General features: G+C 38.0%; 1 protein-coding gene across 1 annotated transcript in view; it reads right to left on the bottom strand.

The window, feature by feature from the left end:
• The window catches only part of TTC6 (tetratricopeptide repeat domain 6), a 286301-nt gene that overhangs the window by 56016 nt on the left and 210054 nt on the right, over window positions 1-20231 (bottom strand). Inside the window, exons 17-19 of the mRNA XM_078149180.1 lie at window positions 13030-13190; window positions 9214-9348; window positions 7084-7233 (exon numbers count right to left, since the gene is read on the bottom strand). Coding sequence (XP_078005306.1) covers window positions 7084-7233; window positions 9214-9348; window positions 13030-13190 — 446 coding nt within the window. The remainder of the gene's footprint in view (window positions 1-7083; window positions 7234-9213; window positions 9349-13029; window positions 13191-20231) is intronic.

Here is a 20231-nt window from a genome sequence, read left to right as displayed (position 1 = left end):
CATATCAAACTGGCTTTCCCCACCTGGCTTTTGCCTGAGGCTATAATCTCATCAATGGTCTTTCACTGTGGCTATACCTAATCTCCTTCTGTTACCTTTAACCTAGTCTCCATTGTCTTACCTCCCTGCCATTTCCCACCCTTAATCCTAGCTAGGCCCCTTTCTCCTTTGTCCTGGAGGTCCATGTCCCAGGCTACTTGGCCCCTCCTAGATCCCTCCCACAGTCTTTCAGTATATAAGGTCCATCTTGTCCCCATTAAGGTGCTCAGATTCTTAAAATCTAGCTCAGATTCTTATAGTCTAGCCAATACCTTACTGATGTTCAGACTTCTTAAGAGTCTGCCCAATATGACGGATGTTTTAATAAACCTTGTCTTTGGCTGAAAGAAGGCTTGGGTCGAATTCTTTCAGACAGGACCAAAATGTTGTGATTTTGGGGTCTCAGCACCCCTAAACCCCTAAACCTCAACAAAACCAGGTCATCTCAAATGTCAGAGACAAAGGAGTGATTTACAGAGCTTATTTTTATAACAGAAAAGAGGAATTAAAAATTACAGCAATCTTAGGATACTTGTTTTGAACATAATTCAATTGGACAAGGCTGGTCATCTAACTAGTTCATTTCTCCCAGGCTTTCTTAACCTAAAGTTGTACTACTGGCAACATTTAGAGTGTGGACATGTTGGGGAGTTTCTAGGATGGGACAACTATTGAATCTGACATTCTGTTGGGTTAGGGTTTGTGTCTATGAGCCTGTCTGTCAAAGTGAGGTTGCCTTTGGAATCTCTTCCCTGAAGTTTAGCATTTTGTAATTAAAAGACTTATTTTAAAGGGGGCTGCAGTTATAATTTACTTCAGGGAGTTCAGGAAAAGGTGAACTAAGATTGGGAAAGAGGAGCCAGTGCCTTGCAGTTGGTAAATTAGTAATCCCCTGCCCCACCCCATCCCCTCTACCCTATGCTCCAGCTGCCTGAAAGGGGAACTTAGCCTTCAAAAAAAATCTTATAACTGTACAATTATTTTATTCCCACTAAGGCATATGACTTACTCTAAATTATCTGCTACTAAATAATGAAGTCTTGTCAATCTGTCTTGGTTTCAAGGCTAAATTTTTAGCTTAGCTTAGCTGTTGGGGCGAGCTTTTCCTAAAGAAGGGAATCCCTCAATCAAATTAAAAATAAATCTGGGGCAGCTAGGTGGATAGATCGCCGGCCCAGGATTCAGGAGGACCTGAGTTCAAATCCGGCCTCAGACACATAACACTTACTAGCTGTGTGACCCTGGGCAAGTCGCTTAACCCCATTGCCTAGCCAAAAAAAAAACCCAAAAAAAAACCCCCCAAAAAACAAATTAAAAATAAATCAAAGTAATCAATACAAATTGATTTAAAGGTTTTTCCTTTTCAGTGGGGAGGAAGCAGCTGCTTGCACCCTAAGGGATAATGGTGTGGGTCCACAGGTGTCACTAGATGAAATAGCATCCAGTAAGAGAGGAGAAAGAAACAAGTAGTTGTATTGAGTGACTTCCTGTTGAGGGCTAGTGAGGCAGCTATTTGTCAGTCTGGTAGTAATAATAAAGAGCTTGCTGCCCTCCTGGGACAAGGATCTCAAAAAGAACTTCTCAAATACTAGATGACTTCTGGTTATTTATAAGGTTAAAAAAAAAAGATATTCCGCTAAAGAATCTAGAAAAATTGCTCAGGATTATCACCTTTGTACCGAAGAGGCAAGGGCTTCAGAAGAAAAATAACAGTTTTGGAGCAAATTTCTTAGACATCCTTAAAAAACCCTCACTTGATCCCAAATTGCTATTTCCTCTTTTTCTCAGCTAAATTCCTTGAGAAGGCTACTTACAATCAATGTCTCTGCTTCTTCTCCTCTTATTCTTTTTTAAACCATCTTCAATCTGACTTTAGCTATCAACATTTGACTGGAACTGCTCTCTCCAGAGTTAATAGTGATCTCTTTGTTGAAACCTAATATCTTTTTCTCAGTCTCCATCCTTTTTTTGACTTTTTTGCAACCTCTGACATAGTCAAAATTTCTTTTCTCCTGGATGCTATCTCCTCTCTAGGTTTTCATGACACTGGTTCCCTTTCCATGGGCCTTGTAGTCTCTCATCTGACCTCTCCTCAATCCCCTTTTCTGGATCCTCCTAATTACGTCTACTAACCATAAGTTTTCTCCAAGATTTTATCCAGGGCCCTCTTCTTTTCTTCCCCTATACTATCTTACTTGGTGATCTCACCATGAATTCAATGATATCTCTATGCAGATGATTCCCAGACTTATATATTCAGCCCTAACTTATTCCTGAGCTCCATTCTCACTTCACCAACCGAATTGGATGTCTCCATAGGCACCTCAGAGTCAACATATCTGAGACAGAGTCCATTATCTTTTCTCCAAACTCTCTCATTTTCTTATTTTCTTTATTACTGTAGAGGCCACCACCATCTTTGCAGTTATGCAGGCTTGCAATCGTGACGTCATCTTCAACTCCTCACTCTCATACCACCCACATATTCAACTCTGTTGCCAAGTCTTGTTATTTCCATCTACACAATCCTACCTTTCCAATCTTCTTTACATCTATCATGTAAGTTCCCTTCTCTTTACTCACATAGCCATCATTCTGGTGCAGATCCTCATCAACTCTCAGCTGCACTATTTCCTGTTGATCTCTCTGCCTTACAGCTCTCTGTATTCCAGTCCCATCCTCCACTCAGTTGCCAAAACAATTTTTCTAAATGTAGCACAGGTCTGACCATATCACCAAATCTCTCCTCCACTCAATAAACTCTCCTGGCTTCCTTCAGGATCAATATAAAATCCTTTATTTGGCATTTGTTATTCTTCACAATCTGGCCCCTTCCTACCTTTCCAAGTTGTTTTCCAAGTTTTTTCCAAAACTTTACTCACCTACATGGTACTATATAATCCAGTGGCACTGACCTTCATATTTTATTTTGCACACAATATTCCATCTCCCTACTCCATGCCTTTTTAATCACTGTCCCCTATGCCTTGAATACTCCCCTTTACTTCCCCCTCCTGGCTTCCTTGGCTTCCTTCAAAAACTCAGCTCAAATCCCCATTTCATCAGGATGTCCCACTAGGTCTAACTCCTCTACTTTCTCCACCACTCACTGCTATTTCCTCTTCTCTGAAATTACCTTCCATTTACACTCTGTGTATCTTGTGTGTACAATTTTGTGCATGTTGTCTCCTCCATTAGAAAGTGAGCTACTTAAGGCAGGGACTATGTTTTTGTCTTTCTTTGAATCCCCAGCACTTAGTGTTAGTGCCAGGAGCAAGTGCTTAATTAATACTTGTTGAGTGGTTAAAATGATATTGACAGTTAAGGCCATTTAAACTTCTGGGCTACAGATTAAAATATGATACTTTTTGGCTCCTGGCCAGGGATACGCTGATTCTAACTAGTATGATTCTAACTAGGGGTAGTATGAATGATTTGTTTGGGGTCTTACAAATCTAATTTTAAAAGAAGCTATAAACTAAAAAGGAAGGCAGGGAGAGAAACTACCAAGATGGATACCATAAAAATAACTACCACATGTGATGAATAATAATAGTAGAGATATCCAAAAATCCTCAGGAAAGAAAATTTAAGAAAAGTATCAACAATAGAAGTGATGACCTCAGAGTGCTATACATAAGTGCACAAAATGTAAGGTATAAACAAGATGATCCTAAAACAAAGAGGCAAATTTGACATCATAGGTATGGCTGGGACTTTGGGAGATGGGACTGGTGATCAGGGTACAGCTCTGGAATTGTATGCCATATTCAAAAGAAATAGGATAGGTAATGTTTGACTAGAATAGCATTGTATGATGATGAGGAAGTCCAGAAAACAGAGTGGAGAAGTATGATGGGGAACATTTGGGTTAAAGTCAACAAGGACAAAAACAGAAATGATGTTATCATCCACACTGCCTGGATATAAGGAGAAATAGATGAGATATTTTGAAAGCAAATCATAAGCCTGCTCAGGAAACATGATATAGTTGTGATAGGGAATTTCAGTTTAGGGAATTTAGATCAGTGGTCTCCAAAGTGGGTGTGGGTAGGGAAGGAATATTCGATACCATGCTCTGGGATACAGAAAGAAAATATTAGAACTTCTATTTCTGATAACCAGCTAAAAAAGAAATTAAACTTTACAAATGTTTAATATATTGATCGACACTGGTACTCTCATGTTACATACATTACAAGAGATATCCTGGGGCAGCCAGGTGGCGCAGTGGATAGAGCACCGGCCCTGGATTCAGGAGAACCTGAGTTCAAATCAGGCTTCAGACAGAGCACCGGCCCTGGATTCAGGAGAACCTGAGTTCAAATCAGGCTTCAGACACAGAACACTTACTAGCTGTGTGACCCTGGGCAAATCACTTAACCCCATTGCCTAGCCAAAAAAACAAAAAAAAGAGATATCCTAAGGAAAGAATGAGAGTAACACAACAGAGAGGAGTTAACAGTGGTGCCCTCACCCGTTCTTTTCCAGTTAGCATATTTTAATGCATTTTACATGTGCCTAGTTAAGTGGATTTACAGGTTGTATTATCTAGTTTTAACTAAACAAACTCACAAACTAGAGAAGTAGCTTAAAAAGATTCTTATAAAGAAAACAGTTGCATGAAGACAATATAACTCTAGCATATGTTCCCTTTTCTTCACCTAGTTCAGGTCCTCATTGCCTTTCACCTGTACTAATGGCCTTTTTAATTGGTCTCCTTTCCTCAACTCTCTCCCTTTTGGTACTTAGGTGCCAAGGTGATTTTTCTAACAGGTAGGTCTGACTATGTCAGCTCTCTTCTCAGTTAGTTGCAGGGGTTCCTTCATATCTCCAGAACCAAAGACAAAGTCCTATGTTTGGCATTTAATGTGTCTTATATTTAAGGCTCTTCATAACCTGATCCCTCCCTTCCTTTCCAGGCTTTTTGTATCTTACTCCCTCCATATATACTCTAAGATCCTACAAAAACACTCCAGCTCCCAACTCTGTTAGTTTTCACTGGTTGCCTTTCATGTTAGCCAAGAATATTTTCCTTCCTTACTTCTATCGCCTGGCTTCCTTGGCTTACTTAAGTATCAGCTAAAATTCTACTTTAGCCATAAGTCTTTCCTGTTTCTTTTTTAATCTTGGTGCCTTCCCTCTGAGATGATCTCTGTTTATTCTATCCATCTATCTATCTATCTATCTATCTATCTATCTATCTATCTATCTATCTATCTATCTATCTATCTCTTGTTTGTATATAGTTGTTTCCATGCTGCTTATCCCTGTTGGATTGTAGGCTCCTTGAGGACAGGAATGGTTTTTGCCTTTCTTTGCATCTTCAGTGCTTAGCAGAATGACTGGCACATAGTATGCATTTGGTAAATGCCTCTCGACTTACCTAATAGTTTGCCTCTTTTGTTGTCCCATCCCCTCAAGCTCATAGTTTTATTTATTAATTCAATGGTGTTCTTGCTTTCACTTTTGTTAAGTCTCTTCTTTCCTTTCCAAAATTTCTGTTTCAGTCAGGAGATTTGTGTCCCAGGATCACACAGTTAGTAAATATCTGAGGTGTGACTTGAACCCAAGTCTCATAAGTGAGAGCTCTATCCAGTACAGTAGGCTGCCACTTTTGGGGATAAGTGATTACTATATCACTTATAATTTGTGATAAAGTAGGAGAAGAAAGCTGAGCATGATTGTCAGATACCCTAGATCTTAGGAAAATAAGTTTGGAAGTAATACTGAAAAGAATCAGTAATGTACCATGGACTAAAATTCTAAAGAAGTCAGCTCAAGAAGGATGGGAAGCTCTGTGCTTGAAATTCTGAAAACACAAAGAAAAATAGAACTCTGTTCCCTAAATCTGGAATGTTTTCTCTCCATACCTCTTACCTCTGCTCTTTAGTTTCCCTGGCTTCTTTCAAGTCTCAGCTTAAATGCAACTCTCTTCAAGAAGTCTTTCCTGGGACTCCCATCTCTCCTTGTCCCAACTGTGATTGATTTGGCCTTTGAGATTATACTCAATCTACTTTGTATATATTTTGTATGTACCTAGTTATTTTCATATTGTCTCTTCCATTAAAATGTGAGATTCTTAAGGGCCAGGATCATGTTTTTGCCTTTTTTTTTGGGGGGGAGGGGCAATATCCTCAATGCTTAGCACAGTGCCGGGGCCTTACTAAATACTTACTAAATGCTTTCTAAAAATTGATTGATTGATTAAATTCAGGGCACCACATTTGAGGAAAGATAATGGGAAGTTGAAGTTTGTCCAAGGGAAGGTAACCAGCATTACAGAAGGCTTCATCTTCATGCCATACGATGATCAATTGAAGAACTAATGGAGAATCAATTGAAAGTATGGTAAGCCTAGAGAAGATGTCGATGTGGTATGATGCGTCTTTAAATATGTGAAGGATTTTCATGTAAAAGGAGGATTAAACTTGTCTTGCTTAGTCTCACAAGGACAACATTGAAATGATGGCTAGAAGGAAACTACAAAGAACTAGATTTAGCCTTGATGTAAGAGGAAAAAACCTGTCATAATATTTGAACTATCTAAAAACTAGTGTATACAACTAGTGGTTTCCTTCTCACATCAGATAAAGCTGGATGAATAACCGTTTGCTAGACAAGACATAGAGAGGATTCTTATTCAGGTATGAGATGGCTTAGAAACCTATATAGGTCAGTTCTCAGAATATTTTTAAATGCATAAGATAAAATATACAGTATTACAACGGAAATATTTTGAAATATAGTTATCCACTTTTTTTTAAAGTTTACAGGGTTCAGGTCTCTAAGGACACTACTAATTCTGGTATTTCAATTTAGTGAGCCAAAAATAATCTATAAGTAGCACATAGAGTGAAGAAAGGCAAAATTTGTCTATTTTTTAAAAAAAGTTAATAGAGAAGTACATGAATTGTGGTTATTGATCGAATTAAGTTAGAATGGCAAATCAAAGATCAAAGGGTCTTAGGATTTCAATGAACTTTTAAACTATTTAGCAACATTTACATGCATTGAAATCATAAGCAGTGAAAATTCAAATACCTGATAATGTTTTGGATTGATGGTAATTGCCCGATTGAAATCCTGCACACATTTATCCTTCTGGAGTTTCACTCTACAAAGTCCTCGTTGATAAAAGGCCTCAGCATATTCAGGATATACTTTCACTGCTTTGTTAAAAAAGTCAAAGGCCTATAAAGGTCATATAATAAAAAAGAAACAACTTAAATCAATAAACCATATGCCATCACTTTTGAAAGGCCAACAAAATAGTATGTGAATTTTAAAACAATAATTCTGTCCTATGGATACTTTTATTGCTTTTTTAAAAAGACATTATATAAAGCAAATAGAAATAAAAATATATAAATTAAGTAATATTCTATAATTATTTACAGACGTATTTACTATATGTTGCTTTGCAAAACATTTGCAATTGAGCTAATAAATACTAAACAATGATTAACATATTTAGAAAAATAATTACTTCTCACTTGAATGGTGTGGGTAGTAATAATAATGTTGCATTATTATTAATTTCTATTTACATAGTACTTTACAGTTACAAAAATGTTTCCTACACATATTGTTTTATGTTATACTTGAAATAACCCTGTGAGGGAAGCAGAACAGGTATGATTAACTATTTTTTACAGATTTTGAAAATCAATCAACTATATTACATGGCTTGCTCATATTGACATAGTTTACTAGGTGACAAAGCTGGAACTTGTACCCACAACCTTATCAGCTTTACCATAGTTGTTAATATACTAATTTTAATTTTTGCTCACACTAAAAAGGAATGCCAGGTTAATTTTCAGCGGAGCTCTTTTGAATCTCTATTAATGGTTATCAAATGAGAATCAGGAATGAAATTTCAATTATTATGCTTCAAAAGTATTTATTTCTAGCTCTAAGATCTTAAAATACCAATATATGTAAGGTTTTTCAAGGACTGGGACTAAGAGTTGTCTTTCATTTTTGTATCCTCAGTGCCTAGCACAGTGCCTAATAGGCAGTGGGTATTTAGGAAATGTGTGGGTGTCTGTGTGTTTAAATTAAAGTTGGGCTCTGACCATTCAGAAGATACAAACAAACAAAGAAAAAAGGCAGGAGGCCAAAGAATGAACCTTAGATTCTTTGGAATTTCTTGTTGGAATAACTAACATGTGGCCTTCTCAAGTACTAATGTGACCTTTAGGCCAAAATATACAAAAGTTAATGCAAGAGTATAGTAAAATGGGACACACAACATAAAGAATACCCATGGATTCTTCTGTTAAGCTGTAAATTTAGAATACTGACCAACTCCATAGACACTGGCCCATGAAATTACAAATGTACACGAGTGTCTATTTAAGGATGAAGGAAGTACCCATTGCATTATCCATATGCTATTGTATATTATTTTTATTTTTAACGTGTAAGATAATGGTCACAAATTTGAAGTGTGAATTTTAATACATAATGCTCAAGGTTGTCTATACAGTGTCCCAAAAGGCTTGGTGTAGCTTTAAGCTATTAATAGCTTTTATAATTAATAAAAGAACACCAAGTATTAGCTGCAGAATCACATGGTTGTTGTCAAACTGCTAATCTTAATGGCTAAGTTCTACACAATTTAATCAACCACCATAATTGCCAGTACAGAGAAGCTAATTGGTCACTATCCAGTATAATGTTTTTCATCACACTGAGACATGTGTTTCAGGAAAAAGATGGCTTCATAAAATAGAGTTGGATTATTTTATAAAAATATTTTCTGGAATTAGACTTGCTATTGAATATATATTGAATATTTTTTACTAAGATACCAGTCATGAAATAGACATGAAGAATCATTATTGAATAATGATATCACGATGATAATAAATCATTACAATGAATAACATCAAGTCTCATTACTGAATAATAATATCTAGATAGGTTAGAACCAGGATTAAGTGAGTTGGCTCAATAATATTTATGTAACTTTCTTGAGCTTGGCTTATCACAGAAGCTATAACACTGTTGATGTTGTATATTGCCAAGTCATAGAAGTCTTAGACTACCTTGTGGGGATATAACCTTTATAAGTGGGGCTCTTGTGTAAAACCAAAAGATGCCATGTTCCTTAACAGCTTCTAAAAGTAGCAAATACATATATTTTTAAAAAATCTCAGAAAATACCAATTGGGGATTCCCTTCCTCCATGTAACAAAGACCTAAGTGATAGTAACATTCCGCGGACAGAAATGATCCCTTTGGTGTCCTGTCTGTAGCAGTTGTTATGTCCAAAGCCCTTTTAAAAGTTATCACAGCATTCTACAATGATAAAAAAGTGAAACCTTTTTATTATTTGTTTAGAATTACAGAATTTTGGAGTTGAAAGGTATCTTAAAGATTATACAGTCTAACTTTCTCATTTAAAAAAGATCCAGAGAAGTTAAGTAACTTGTAGCATACAGTTAGTCACTTACCTGGGCAGTGTCAGGCCAAGAACTAAAAACTAAATTTCCTGACCCTTCATCTAATATTCTTTCCATAACAACATACAAACTATTGTAGTATGCTTATGGCAAATAAATTGGGTGAATTTTCTTAGAAAATTAAAATTTAGAAGTACTAGCTTAAAAAGTTCCTGAAAATATTAAAGAATTATTTCCTTGAAAATCAAGTAAAACAATTATTCTATTTCAAGCCGTATTCCCTAGTGATTTGAGGAAGCAAAATACTATGGGTCTAGTTAATAACAAAAGAGTACTTATGAAAAAAATCTGACATAATATTAATTTTTAATCAATTTTTATTTTGCTTTTTAAAAATAAAAGTAAGGGCAGCTAGATGGCACAGTAGATAGAACATCAGCTCTAGATTCAGGAAGACTTAAGTTTGAATCTGGCCTCAGATACCTGATACTTACTAGCTGTGTGACCCTGGGCAAGTCACTTCACCTCTTTGCCTTGGGGAAAAAAAGCCATCTTTGGAGGCGGAGCCAAGATGGCAGAATAAAAGTAGTGACTTGCTTGAGCTCTCCCCCAAATCCCTTCAAATACCTGTGAAAAAATGGCTCTAAACAAATTATAGAGCAGCAGAACTCACAAAAAGACAGAGTAAAACAAATTTCCAGTCCAAGACAACCTGGAACGCTGGCAGGAAAGGTCTGTTGTGCTGGGTGGAGAGAGGAGCACAGTTCAGTGTGGGCCTTGCAGGCAAAGACAGTGCTTCAGCAAACCTGGAGTAGGCCTCAGGGGACTGAATCACAGGCAGCTGTGGTAGTTTCCAGACTTCTCGACACACAAATGCTGGAGACAACTTAGAAGGTCAGTAGGAAAGGTCTGTTGGATCTAGGTGAGAAAGCATCTCTGTCCAGCCCCAGCCCTGGCACAGCCCCAAGGTGGTGGCTGCTTCTGGAGCTCTTGGCCCACAGATGGTGGGAGGATCAAGCAGCTACTCAAAGGAGGATTGCAGGGATCTCTTGGCTGGCACTAAGACAGGATTCTCTTACTTTGCCCTTGCTTGGATCTGGGTTGCCGTCCTAGGTGGCAGTCCTGGGGTGAGGAGCAGTGCTGGTGTGGTGGAACATGCAGTGGTGGTGGTGGAAAAGAAATCTTCCTCACAGTTCCAATGCAGAAAAAAGTGCTTGTGGTCACTCACAGACCACAGCACAGGCCAAGAAAGGAGTAAACACCTGGGAAGAACTGAAAATTTACAGGTCCCTAGACGTATCTCTGAAAATAGCTGCACAAAATCCCCAAGGCTTGTGACGGTACATTCTCCACACTGGAAACAGACCCCTACCTCCACAAAGAGTTTAAAACTCAAGTAATTGGCTGGGAACATGAGCAAACTGTGCAAAAAAAAAAAATAAAAGTCAGACCATAGAATCTTACTTTAGTGATAAAGAAGATCAAAACATACAACCAGAAGAAGACAACAAAGTCAAAGCTCCTACATCCAAAGCCTCCAAGAAAAATATGAATCAGTCCCAGGCCATGGAAGAGCTCAAAAAGGATTTTGAGAAGCAAGTAAGAGAAGTAGAGGAAAAATTGGGAAATGAAATGAGAGTGATGCAAGAAAATCATGAAAAACAAGTCAACAGCTTGCTAAAGGAGAGCCTAAAAATGCTGAAGAAAATGACACCTTAAAAAATAGCCTAACCCAAATGGCAAGAGGTCCAAAAAGCTAATAAGGAGAAAAATGCCTTAAAAAGCAGAATTGGTCAGATGGAAAAGGAAGTCCAAAAGCTCACTGAAGAAAAGACTTCCTTAAAAACTAGAATGGAGCAAATGGAAGCTAGTGACTTCATGAGAAACCAAGACATTATAGAACAAAACCAAAAGAATGAAAAAATGGAAGACAATGTGAAATATCTCTTTGGAAAAACAACTGACCTGGAAAATAGATCCAAGAGAGATAATTTTAAAATTATTGGACTACTTGAAAGCCATGATCAAAAAAAGAGCCTAGACATAATCTTTCAAGAAATTATCAAGGAAAACTGCCCTGATATTCTAGAACCGAGGGTAAAATAGAAATTGAAAGAATCTACCAATCATCTCCTGAAAGAAACCCCCAAAGAAAGACTCCTAGGAATATGATAACCAGATTCCAAAGTTCCTAGGTCAAGGAGAAAATATTGCAAGTAGCCAGAAAGAAACAATTCAAGTATTATGGGAACACAATCAGGATAACACAAGATTTAGCAGCTTCTATATTAAGGGATCTGAGAGCTTAGAATAGATATTCTGGAGGTCAAAGGAGATAGGATTACAGCCAAGAATCACCTACCCAGCAAATCTGAATATAATCCTTCAGAGGAAAAAAATGAACTAGTGAAATAAAGGACTTTCAAGCATTCTTAATGAAAAGAGTAGAGCTGAATAGAAAATTTGACTTTCAAATACAAGACCCAAGAGAAGCATGAAAAGGTAAACAGGAAAGAGAAATCATAAGGGACTTATTGAAATTGAACTGTTTACAAAATCCTACATGGAAAGATGATATTTGTAACTCATGAGACCTTTCTCATTATTAGGGTAGTTGGAGGGAATGTATATAGACAGAGGGCACAGGGTGAGTTGAATATGAAGGGATGATATCTAAAAAAGAAAATTAAGGAGTGAGAGATGAATGTACTGGGAGAAGGAGAAAGCTACTATTCTAGTTCAGGTTCTCACCACCTACTATAAGAGCCTTCTAATTGAGCTTCTTACTTCTAGTCTGTCCCTTCTCCAAACTATGGAGCCAATGAAACTGCTATCAACTAGATCAGGGGTCAGCAAATCATGGCCCAAGGGCCAAATCTATCCCACTGCCTGTTTTTGTACAGTCTTCAAGTTAAGAGTTAACATAAAAACCATTATCCAGCAGGACAGATTTGGCCAGTGGACCATAGTTTGCTTATCTCTGAGCTAGACTAGTTATCATAAGCTCTCATCCTGATAAACCATCCTGATACAAGAGCTATTAAAAATGGTTCATGCTTCAATACTTCAAGGATTGGTGTTTTTTGTCAGCATTCCTTTCACAAGATCAGATCAAATTCCCTGCATGTTATTATTATAATTATTATAATTTATTTATGATTATTATAAATTATAATAATAAAAATTATATAATTATTATAAATAATAATTATTATAATAGAATTATTATAAATTAGGGATTGAAAAATAAATCTCCCTGAAACCAATGTACTGATGATGAATCTCTGAATTTAATTAGGATAGTCTTCAGATGGGTCTGTTGTTGGGCTTATATTCAGAACCTTTTTAGTTTGGTAAGCGCTAAAAAATCTTGTGCTCTACTTCCAAGAGTCCAAAATCACCTCCATGCCATCATGAACCCTCTTAGTTAGACTTCCTATAGTAGTTTTCCAAGTCCCATAAAGTAAGGCATTATATGGAAAGAGAAAACTCCACTATAAATTTAAACAGCAATGTTAAATATAGCATATTGATTCTATCAACACATTTAATAAAAATTACTGTTGAATTTTCTCACCTGTGTTTTTTTGGCCTTCATTTGGGTTTTTCCTAATAACAGGTACATGGCAGGCTCTGGCTTACACAATGTGACTGAAAATAAGATTTTTATAGCTTCTGTGTGATGATTACAAAATGAAAAAACCAATGATTGCTGAACAGGAGACAACTCCAAGGAACCTACAAGTGAAGGAAATTTTCTGTAAATATTTCATGTCACCTTTTTCTAGTTCATGTAATATCAGAATGGTACTTAGTTCTTAGAAAAAGATTGTTTTGAGAAAATCTTGTAACTCAAGAATTGTATATTACAGCCATACCAACTAATTCATAAGTATTATATTAAGACCTCTTTATTATAAGCAACTAATAAACAATGCCAGTTACACTAACCAAAAAAAGGGAAAAAAAAGGATTTCTATCATCTATACTAAATGGGAACTGGGGCAACCAGAAGCACCATTCAACAATCAATTTGCTGACTTCTGTGTTCCCTGTACTCAGAGATTCAAGCAATCTGTGTTTGCTTAAGAGCAGTACTGATTGATGGGCCTTTGGAGGGAGAGGGAACCTAGAGAATGAGTTCTGGCACAAGAACAGTCCCAAGTTTAAGCTACTTTGTGGATTTAAATCCAGTCAAAATTATAACTCGTGAGCCCCCACTAATACTTTTACTAGTTGGGCAAAGAACACAAGCAACCAACTAAACCATCAGTCGGCAAACCAGGTGGCACAGTGAGTAGAATATTAGGTTTAGAGTCAATAAGAATTGAATTTGAATCTTGCCTCAGATACTTACTCACTGTGTGACCCTGGCCAAGCCACTTAATCTCACTTAGCTTCAGTTTCTTCATCATAAAATTGGGGTAGTAATAGTACCTACCTTGTTGTAAGGATCAAATAGAAACTATGTGCAAAGCACTTGGCAAACCTTAAAGCACTTTATAAACACTAACAATGAGTTATTACCTACTATGTGTGAGACACTGGAGATACAAAGACAAAAAAAAAACCCCAAGGAGTCCCTGTCCTCAAGGAACTTGTATACTTTTTGGGAAAACAATATGTAGAAAGATTAGTAAATACAAAATATATACATAGTAATTTGGAGGAACATTATTAATCGGGGGATCAGGAAAGGTCTCATGTAGGGGAGGGCATTTGTACAAAGCTTTGGAAGAAGTCAGAGATTCTAAAGAGATGAAGGTCTGGAGCACGTGTATTCTAGGTGTGGGCTATAGCTTATGTAAAGGCATACAGATGGGAAGTGGAATGTCATTATGTGAGGAACAGTAAGCAGGTCTATTTGGCTAGAACATAAGAGTGCATGAAGGGGAGTAATATATAATAAGCACGGAAAAGTGGCCTGGAGCCAGAGTGTAAAGGACTTTAAATCTCAAACTAAGGAGTTCAGATTTTATCCAAGAAGCAGCTAGGAGTCCTGGGGCTTGTTGAACAGGAAAATGATGTCATCTGAACTGTGCTTTCAGAATATCAGTTTTGCAATGGTGGAGGGGATAGATTGGAGAGGGAAGCCATTTGTAGCAAGGAGCCCAGTTAGTAGGCTCATGAAATGACCCAGGCAAAAGGTAATGAAAGCCTGAACAATGTGGTCCATGGTGTTACGTGTGGAGGGAAAGGGATGAGGTGAAGGATGTTGTGGAGATAGGACTGAGAAGATTTGTCAGTGACTGGAGACAGAGGTGTGCAGTGACAGAGAAGCATCAAGGATAACCCCTAGGTTGCAGAGCTGAGTGACCGGAAGAAGAGTAGTAATCTCAATAGAAATAGGGGAGAGAGAGGTGGGCTTTGGGAGGGAAGATATGAGTTTTCTTTTATGATGTTTAATTTGAGATGAATTTAGTTCAAAGCAAAAAACTAATGAGAAAATTAATAATGAACATTCCCCCCATAAAACTGAATCTTACTCCCTTTTAAATATGCCCATCATCAGCAGGAAGAATAGACACAGTTCTATAGCAGGAAGGGAGGGGCACAGATCTAGAAGTTACACATACAACATATTCTGTTGGGGAAAACACCACACGGACAAGTAAGTAAATGCAAACTTTATAGAAAGTAAACACAAAGTGATTTGGGAGGCCCTCTCAGTTTGAGGGGAATCAGGAAATGTCTCGCATAGGAGGTGGCAATTGTGGTCTTTTTGTGACCAAGACTTATTTGTGAAAGGTCACAGATATAGGGAATATGCACAGCCATGGTATATGCATGCAGAAGCAATTCATACCTCCCATGCTGCAAGACTGCCACTATCTTCTGGTAACATCTTATGTTATTTCTCTAGGGCCTGCTTCCTGCTGGTCTCTTACAGATGGTAGAGGTCAGTTGTCTGATCTTGCGGCTGCATTTCACCACTTATCTCTTAGTACTGAGCTTCTCTCTGTTAATAGAATCTGAGTTTGACCTCTTCAGGGCACCTGTGGGCCACTTTGGCTCCCAACTGATAGGGCACTGGGACTAGAAAGCATTTCCCTAATAAGGACAATGATATCTCTTTAGTAATAGTGAAGCTGTGAGTCTCCACAACTAGAAACAAGCCAACACAATCTCTAGTAATGGAGGACGTGAACTCACATCTCAGCCCTGGCCTATCTGAAGAGAAATAGGGTACTTGGGCCACCATAGACTACTCAGAGAATCATGTCCTGGCACTGGCAGTCATAACAGGAGACAAGTGTCTGGACATCATTGCCAGGGGGCTGTTGAGAATACCATAAACTCCAACACCCCTGTCAGAGCCATAGCAGGAATGGAATGATCCTTTGAGGAAAAGAAGACAGATACCCTTCAAGGTCAGAGCCCACAGTAGGCTACAACAAGGCAGAGATGGAAAATAAGGATTGAGGAAGAGGGTGGGCTTAATGCCAACCATCCCATGTAAATTAGCAATAGTAGTAGTGTCTAGAATACAGAAGGGGCAGAATTAAACAAGTCCTACCCAAACAATCCTAGGATGTTGAGAAGAGTAATCTAATACAAAATCCTAATCCAAGAAGTGAGGCTGAAAATATGAGTAAACAGTTGTTGTTCAGTCATTTCAATCACGTCTGACTTTTCATGATCCCATTTTGGGGTTTTCTTGGCAAAGATACTGGAGTGGTTTGCCCTTTCCTTCTCTAGCTCATTTTACAGATGAGGAAACTGAGGTAAACATAATTAAGTGACTTGCCCAAGGTCACATAACTAGAAAGTGTCTGAGGCCAGATTTGAACTCAGGAAGATGAGTCTTCCTGACTTCAGGCCCAACACTCTTATCCACCGTGCCACCTAGCTGCTCCTTTCTTTGTGACCCCATGGATTTGTCCATTGGGTTTTCTTGGCAAAGATACTAGAGTGGTTTTCCATTTCCTTCTCCAGTGTGTCCCCATTCTATAGATGAAGAACTGAGGCAGGAGGGTGGAGCCAAGATGGTGGAGTAAAAGCAGTGACTTGCTTGAGCTCTCCCCCAAACCCCTCCAAATACCTATAAAAATGGCTCTAAAATTCTAAAGCAGAAGAACCCACAAAAAGACAAAGTGAAACAAATTTCCAGCGTAAGACAGCCTGGATGGTTGATCTAAAAGGTATATCGCACTAGGCTGGGGGAGGAATGCAGTTCCGCATGGGCGTGCAGGCCTCAGCGAACCTGGAACAGGCCTCAGAGGACTGAATCGCAGGCAGCTGTGGCTGTTTCCAGACTTCTCAACCCATGAATGCCAAAGACAACTTAGAAGGTCAGTGGGAGAAGTCTATTTCTACGTGAGAGAGAAGCATGGGGTCCCAGGCCCATTCCCCAAGCTCAGCCCTGGGGTAGCAGCTGCCTCCTGAGCTTCCAGCCCACAGATGGAGGGGGAATCGAGTGGCTGATCAGAGGGGGATTGCAGGGATCTCTCTGCTGGTGCAGGATTCTCTTGCTTTGTCCATGCTTGGATCTGGGTCACAGTTCCTGGTGGCAGTTCTGGGGCTAGGAGGAGTGCTGGCATGGTGGAGTTTGCAGTGGCTGTGGAGAAAAAATCCTCCTCACAGTTCCAAGACAGATGAGTTCTTGTGGTCACTCATAGAGCAGAGCACAGGACAGGAAAGCAGTAAACACTTTGCCCTTGATCATAACACCTTGGAAGAACTGAAAATTTGCAGGTCCCCAGAAGCATTTCTGAAAACCGCTGCACAAAACCCCTGAAGCTTGGGACACTACATTCTTCACATTTGTAACAGACCCCTACCTTGAAAAAGAGTTTATAACTTAAGTAACTGACCGGGATCATGAGCAAGCAGTGCAAAAAGAGCCAGACTATATTATCTTACTTTGGTGACAAAGAAGATCAAAATATACAACCAGAAGAAAACAAAGCCAAAGCTCCTATATCCAAAGCCTTCAAGAAAAATATGAATTGGTCCCAGGCCATGGAAGAGCTCAAAAACAATTTTGAGAAGCAAGTATGAGAAGTAGAGGAAAAACTGAGAGTGATGCTGCAGGAGACCCAAAAAAACCTTGAAGAAAATAACACCTTAAAAAATAGCCTAACCCAAATGGCAAAAGAGGTCCAAAAAGCCAATGAGGAGAAGAATGCCCCAAAAAGCAAAATTGGCCAAATGGAAAAAGAAGTCTAAAAGCTTACTGAAGAAAATACTTCCTTAAAAATTAGAATGGAGCAATTGGAAACTAGTAACTATATGACAAATCAAGGCACTGTAAAACTAATTCAAAAGAATGAAAAAAATAGAAGAGAATGTAAATATCTCATTGGAAAAACAACTGACCTGGAAAATAGATCCAGGAATGAGAACTTAAAAATTATTGGACTATCTGAAAGCCATAATCGAAAAAAGAGCCTATACATCATCTTTCAAGAAATTATCAAGGAAAACTGCCCTGATGTTTTGGAACCAGGAGGCAAAATAGAAATTGAAAGAATCCACCAATCACGTCCTGAAAGAGATCCCCAAAGGAACACTCCTAGGAACATTGTAGCCAAATTCCAGAATTCCCAGGTCAAGGAGAAAATATTGCAGGCAGCCAGAAAGAAACAATTCAAGTATTGTGGAAACACAATCAGGATAACACAAGATTTAGCAGCTTCTACATTAAGGGACCGCAGGGCATGGAATATAATATTCCGGAAGGCAAAGGAGATAGGATTACAACCAAGAATCACCTACCCAGCAAAACTGAGTATAATTCTTCAGGGGGAAAAATGATCATTCAGTGAGATAGAGGACTTTCAAACATTGCCAATGAAAAGACCAGAGCTGAATATAAAATTTGACTTTCAAATGCAAGACTCAAGTGAAACATGAAAAAGGTAAACAGGAAAGAGAAATCATAAGAGACTTATTACGGTTGAACTGTTTACATTGCTGCATGGAAAGATGATATTTGTAACTCATGAGTCCTTTGTCAGTATTAAGGTAGTGGGAGGGGAAAAAATTGTAAGTATGTATAGACAGTTAGATAGATAGATAGATAGATAGATAGATAGATAGATAGATAGATAGATAGATAGAGGGCACAGGGTGAGTTGAAGGTAAAGGGGTGATATCTGGAAAATAAAATTAAGGGGTGAGAGAGGATTATACTGGGAGAAGGAGAAAGGGAGAAGTAGAATGGGGTAAATTATCTCACATGAAACAGACAAGAAAAAGCTTTTACAGTGATGGGGAAATGGGGGAAGGTGAGAGGGAATTAGTGAATCTTATTCTCATAGGATTTGGCTTAAGGAGGGAATAACATACACATTGGGGCATGGAAATCTATCTTACCCTATAGGAAAATAAGGGGGAAAGGGGACAAGTGAGCAAGGGGTTGATAGAGGGGAGGGAAGATTGGGGGAGGGGATAATCAGAAGCAAACACTTCTGAGGAGGGACAAGGTCAAAAGAGAGAATAGAATAAATGGGGGGTAGGATAGGATGAAGGGAAATATACTTAGTTTTTCACAACAGGACTACTATGGAAGTGTTTTGCATGACTACACATCTATAACCTGTATCGAGATGCTTGCCTTTTCAATGAGGATGGGTGGGGAGGGAGGAAGGGAAAAAATTTGTAACCCAAAGTTTTAAAAACACATGTTAAAAAAAGAAATTAAAATAAGTTTTAAAAAAAGAACTGAGGCAAATAAGGGTTAAGTGACTTGCCCAGAGTCATACAGCTAGTAAGAAATGGTAGAAAACATTAAACACAATTAAGAAATAGTCTGGGTTAAGAGTATCAAGGGAAGTCTGTGACAGAATATATCAAGATACTTATCAGTATTCTGTTATCAATGCTGACTGGAAAGAACAAGTTCAAAGCAATTAACACCTATGTAATACCAATCTTAAAACATACCTTTAGATCTGTAAAATGGACCAACAAATTTGGAAATTATCCCAACAAAGACCCGTACAATGTTAATGAAACACAGGGACTATCACCTTTGAGGCAGCTATAGAAAGTTGAACACTTACTTGCTAAAACAGAGGAAGAGGATTGATAGACATTCTTAGAGAACATGATCAATAGGTCAAAAACCTAAGAAAGATTTTGGGAAGCACTTTCTTGATAGAGCAATTGTAATGCCTAATATCAGTTCAAATAGCAATAAAAAGTAAAGTGCAATAAAATTCATGTAATTAGATTTGTAGAATATTAAATGAAAATGATTTGCCTCTGGATGAAGTTTATGAAATTGCTAAGATCCAAGAATAGAATCAAAAGGTCCTCTAGGAGCTATATCCATGTAAACTTGGCCAACAATATGACAACCAAGAAGAACAGAACCAATGCCTGAGTCATGTGGACTTGTTTGTGGAAACAAATGGGTTTATGGTGGTAATTCAGAATGACGTTATTGCTATTTAGAAATTATAGACAGACTGCCCACGAAGATCAGAGACTTAGTAATCAATGTAGGTTATTCAAATAAATGGTAAAAACTATGCAACACATTATCTGTAGGATATACAAATTTAGCCTCTATTGAATGCCTATCACCTAGTGGCTAACCTTAAACATCAGAAGCTCACTGTCTTTCGGGGATTAACAAACGACAAATCCCCATATTACAAATTTAGACCTCAAAATATCTTAGATAACACAACCAATAAACTGTACTGGGACCATACCACTATTTACTAGCCAAACTACTGCCTCAAATCACTTGGATGTAACATGAAAGAATGTTTTTAATAGATATTGCCATTCCAAGTGCTCTTAATTTATAAGTTACATGTAATGAAA

Source organism: Phascolarctos cinereus, unplaced genomic scaffold, assembly GCF_003287225.1.
Source record: "Phascolarctos cinereus isolate Bilbo 61053 unplaced genomic scaffold, phaCin_HiC Scaffold_2;HRSCAF=192, whole genome shotgun sequence".
Lineage (NCBI taxonomy): Eukaryota > Metazoa > Chordata > Mammalia > Diprotodontia > Phascolarctidae > Phascolarctos > Phascolarctos cinereus.
This window is presented reverse-complemented; position numbering and strand designations above follow the sequence as displayed.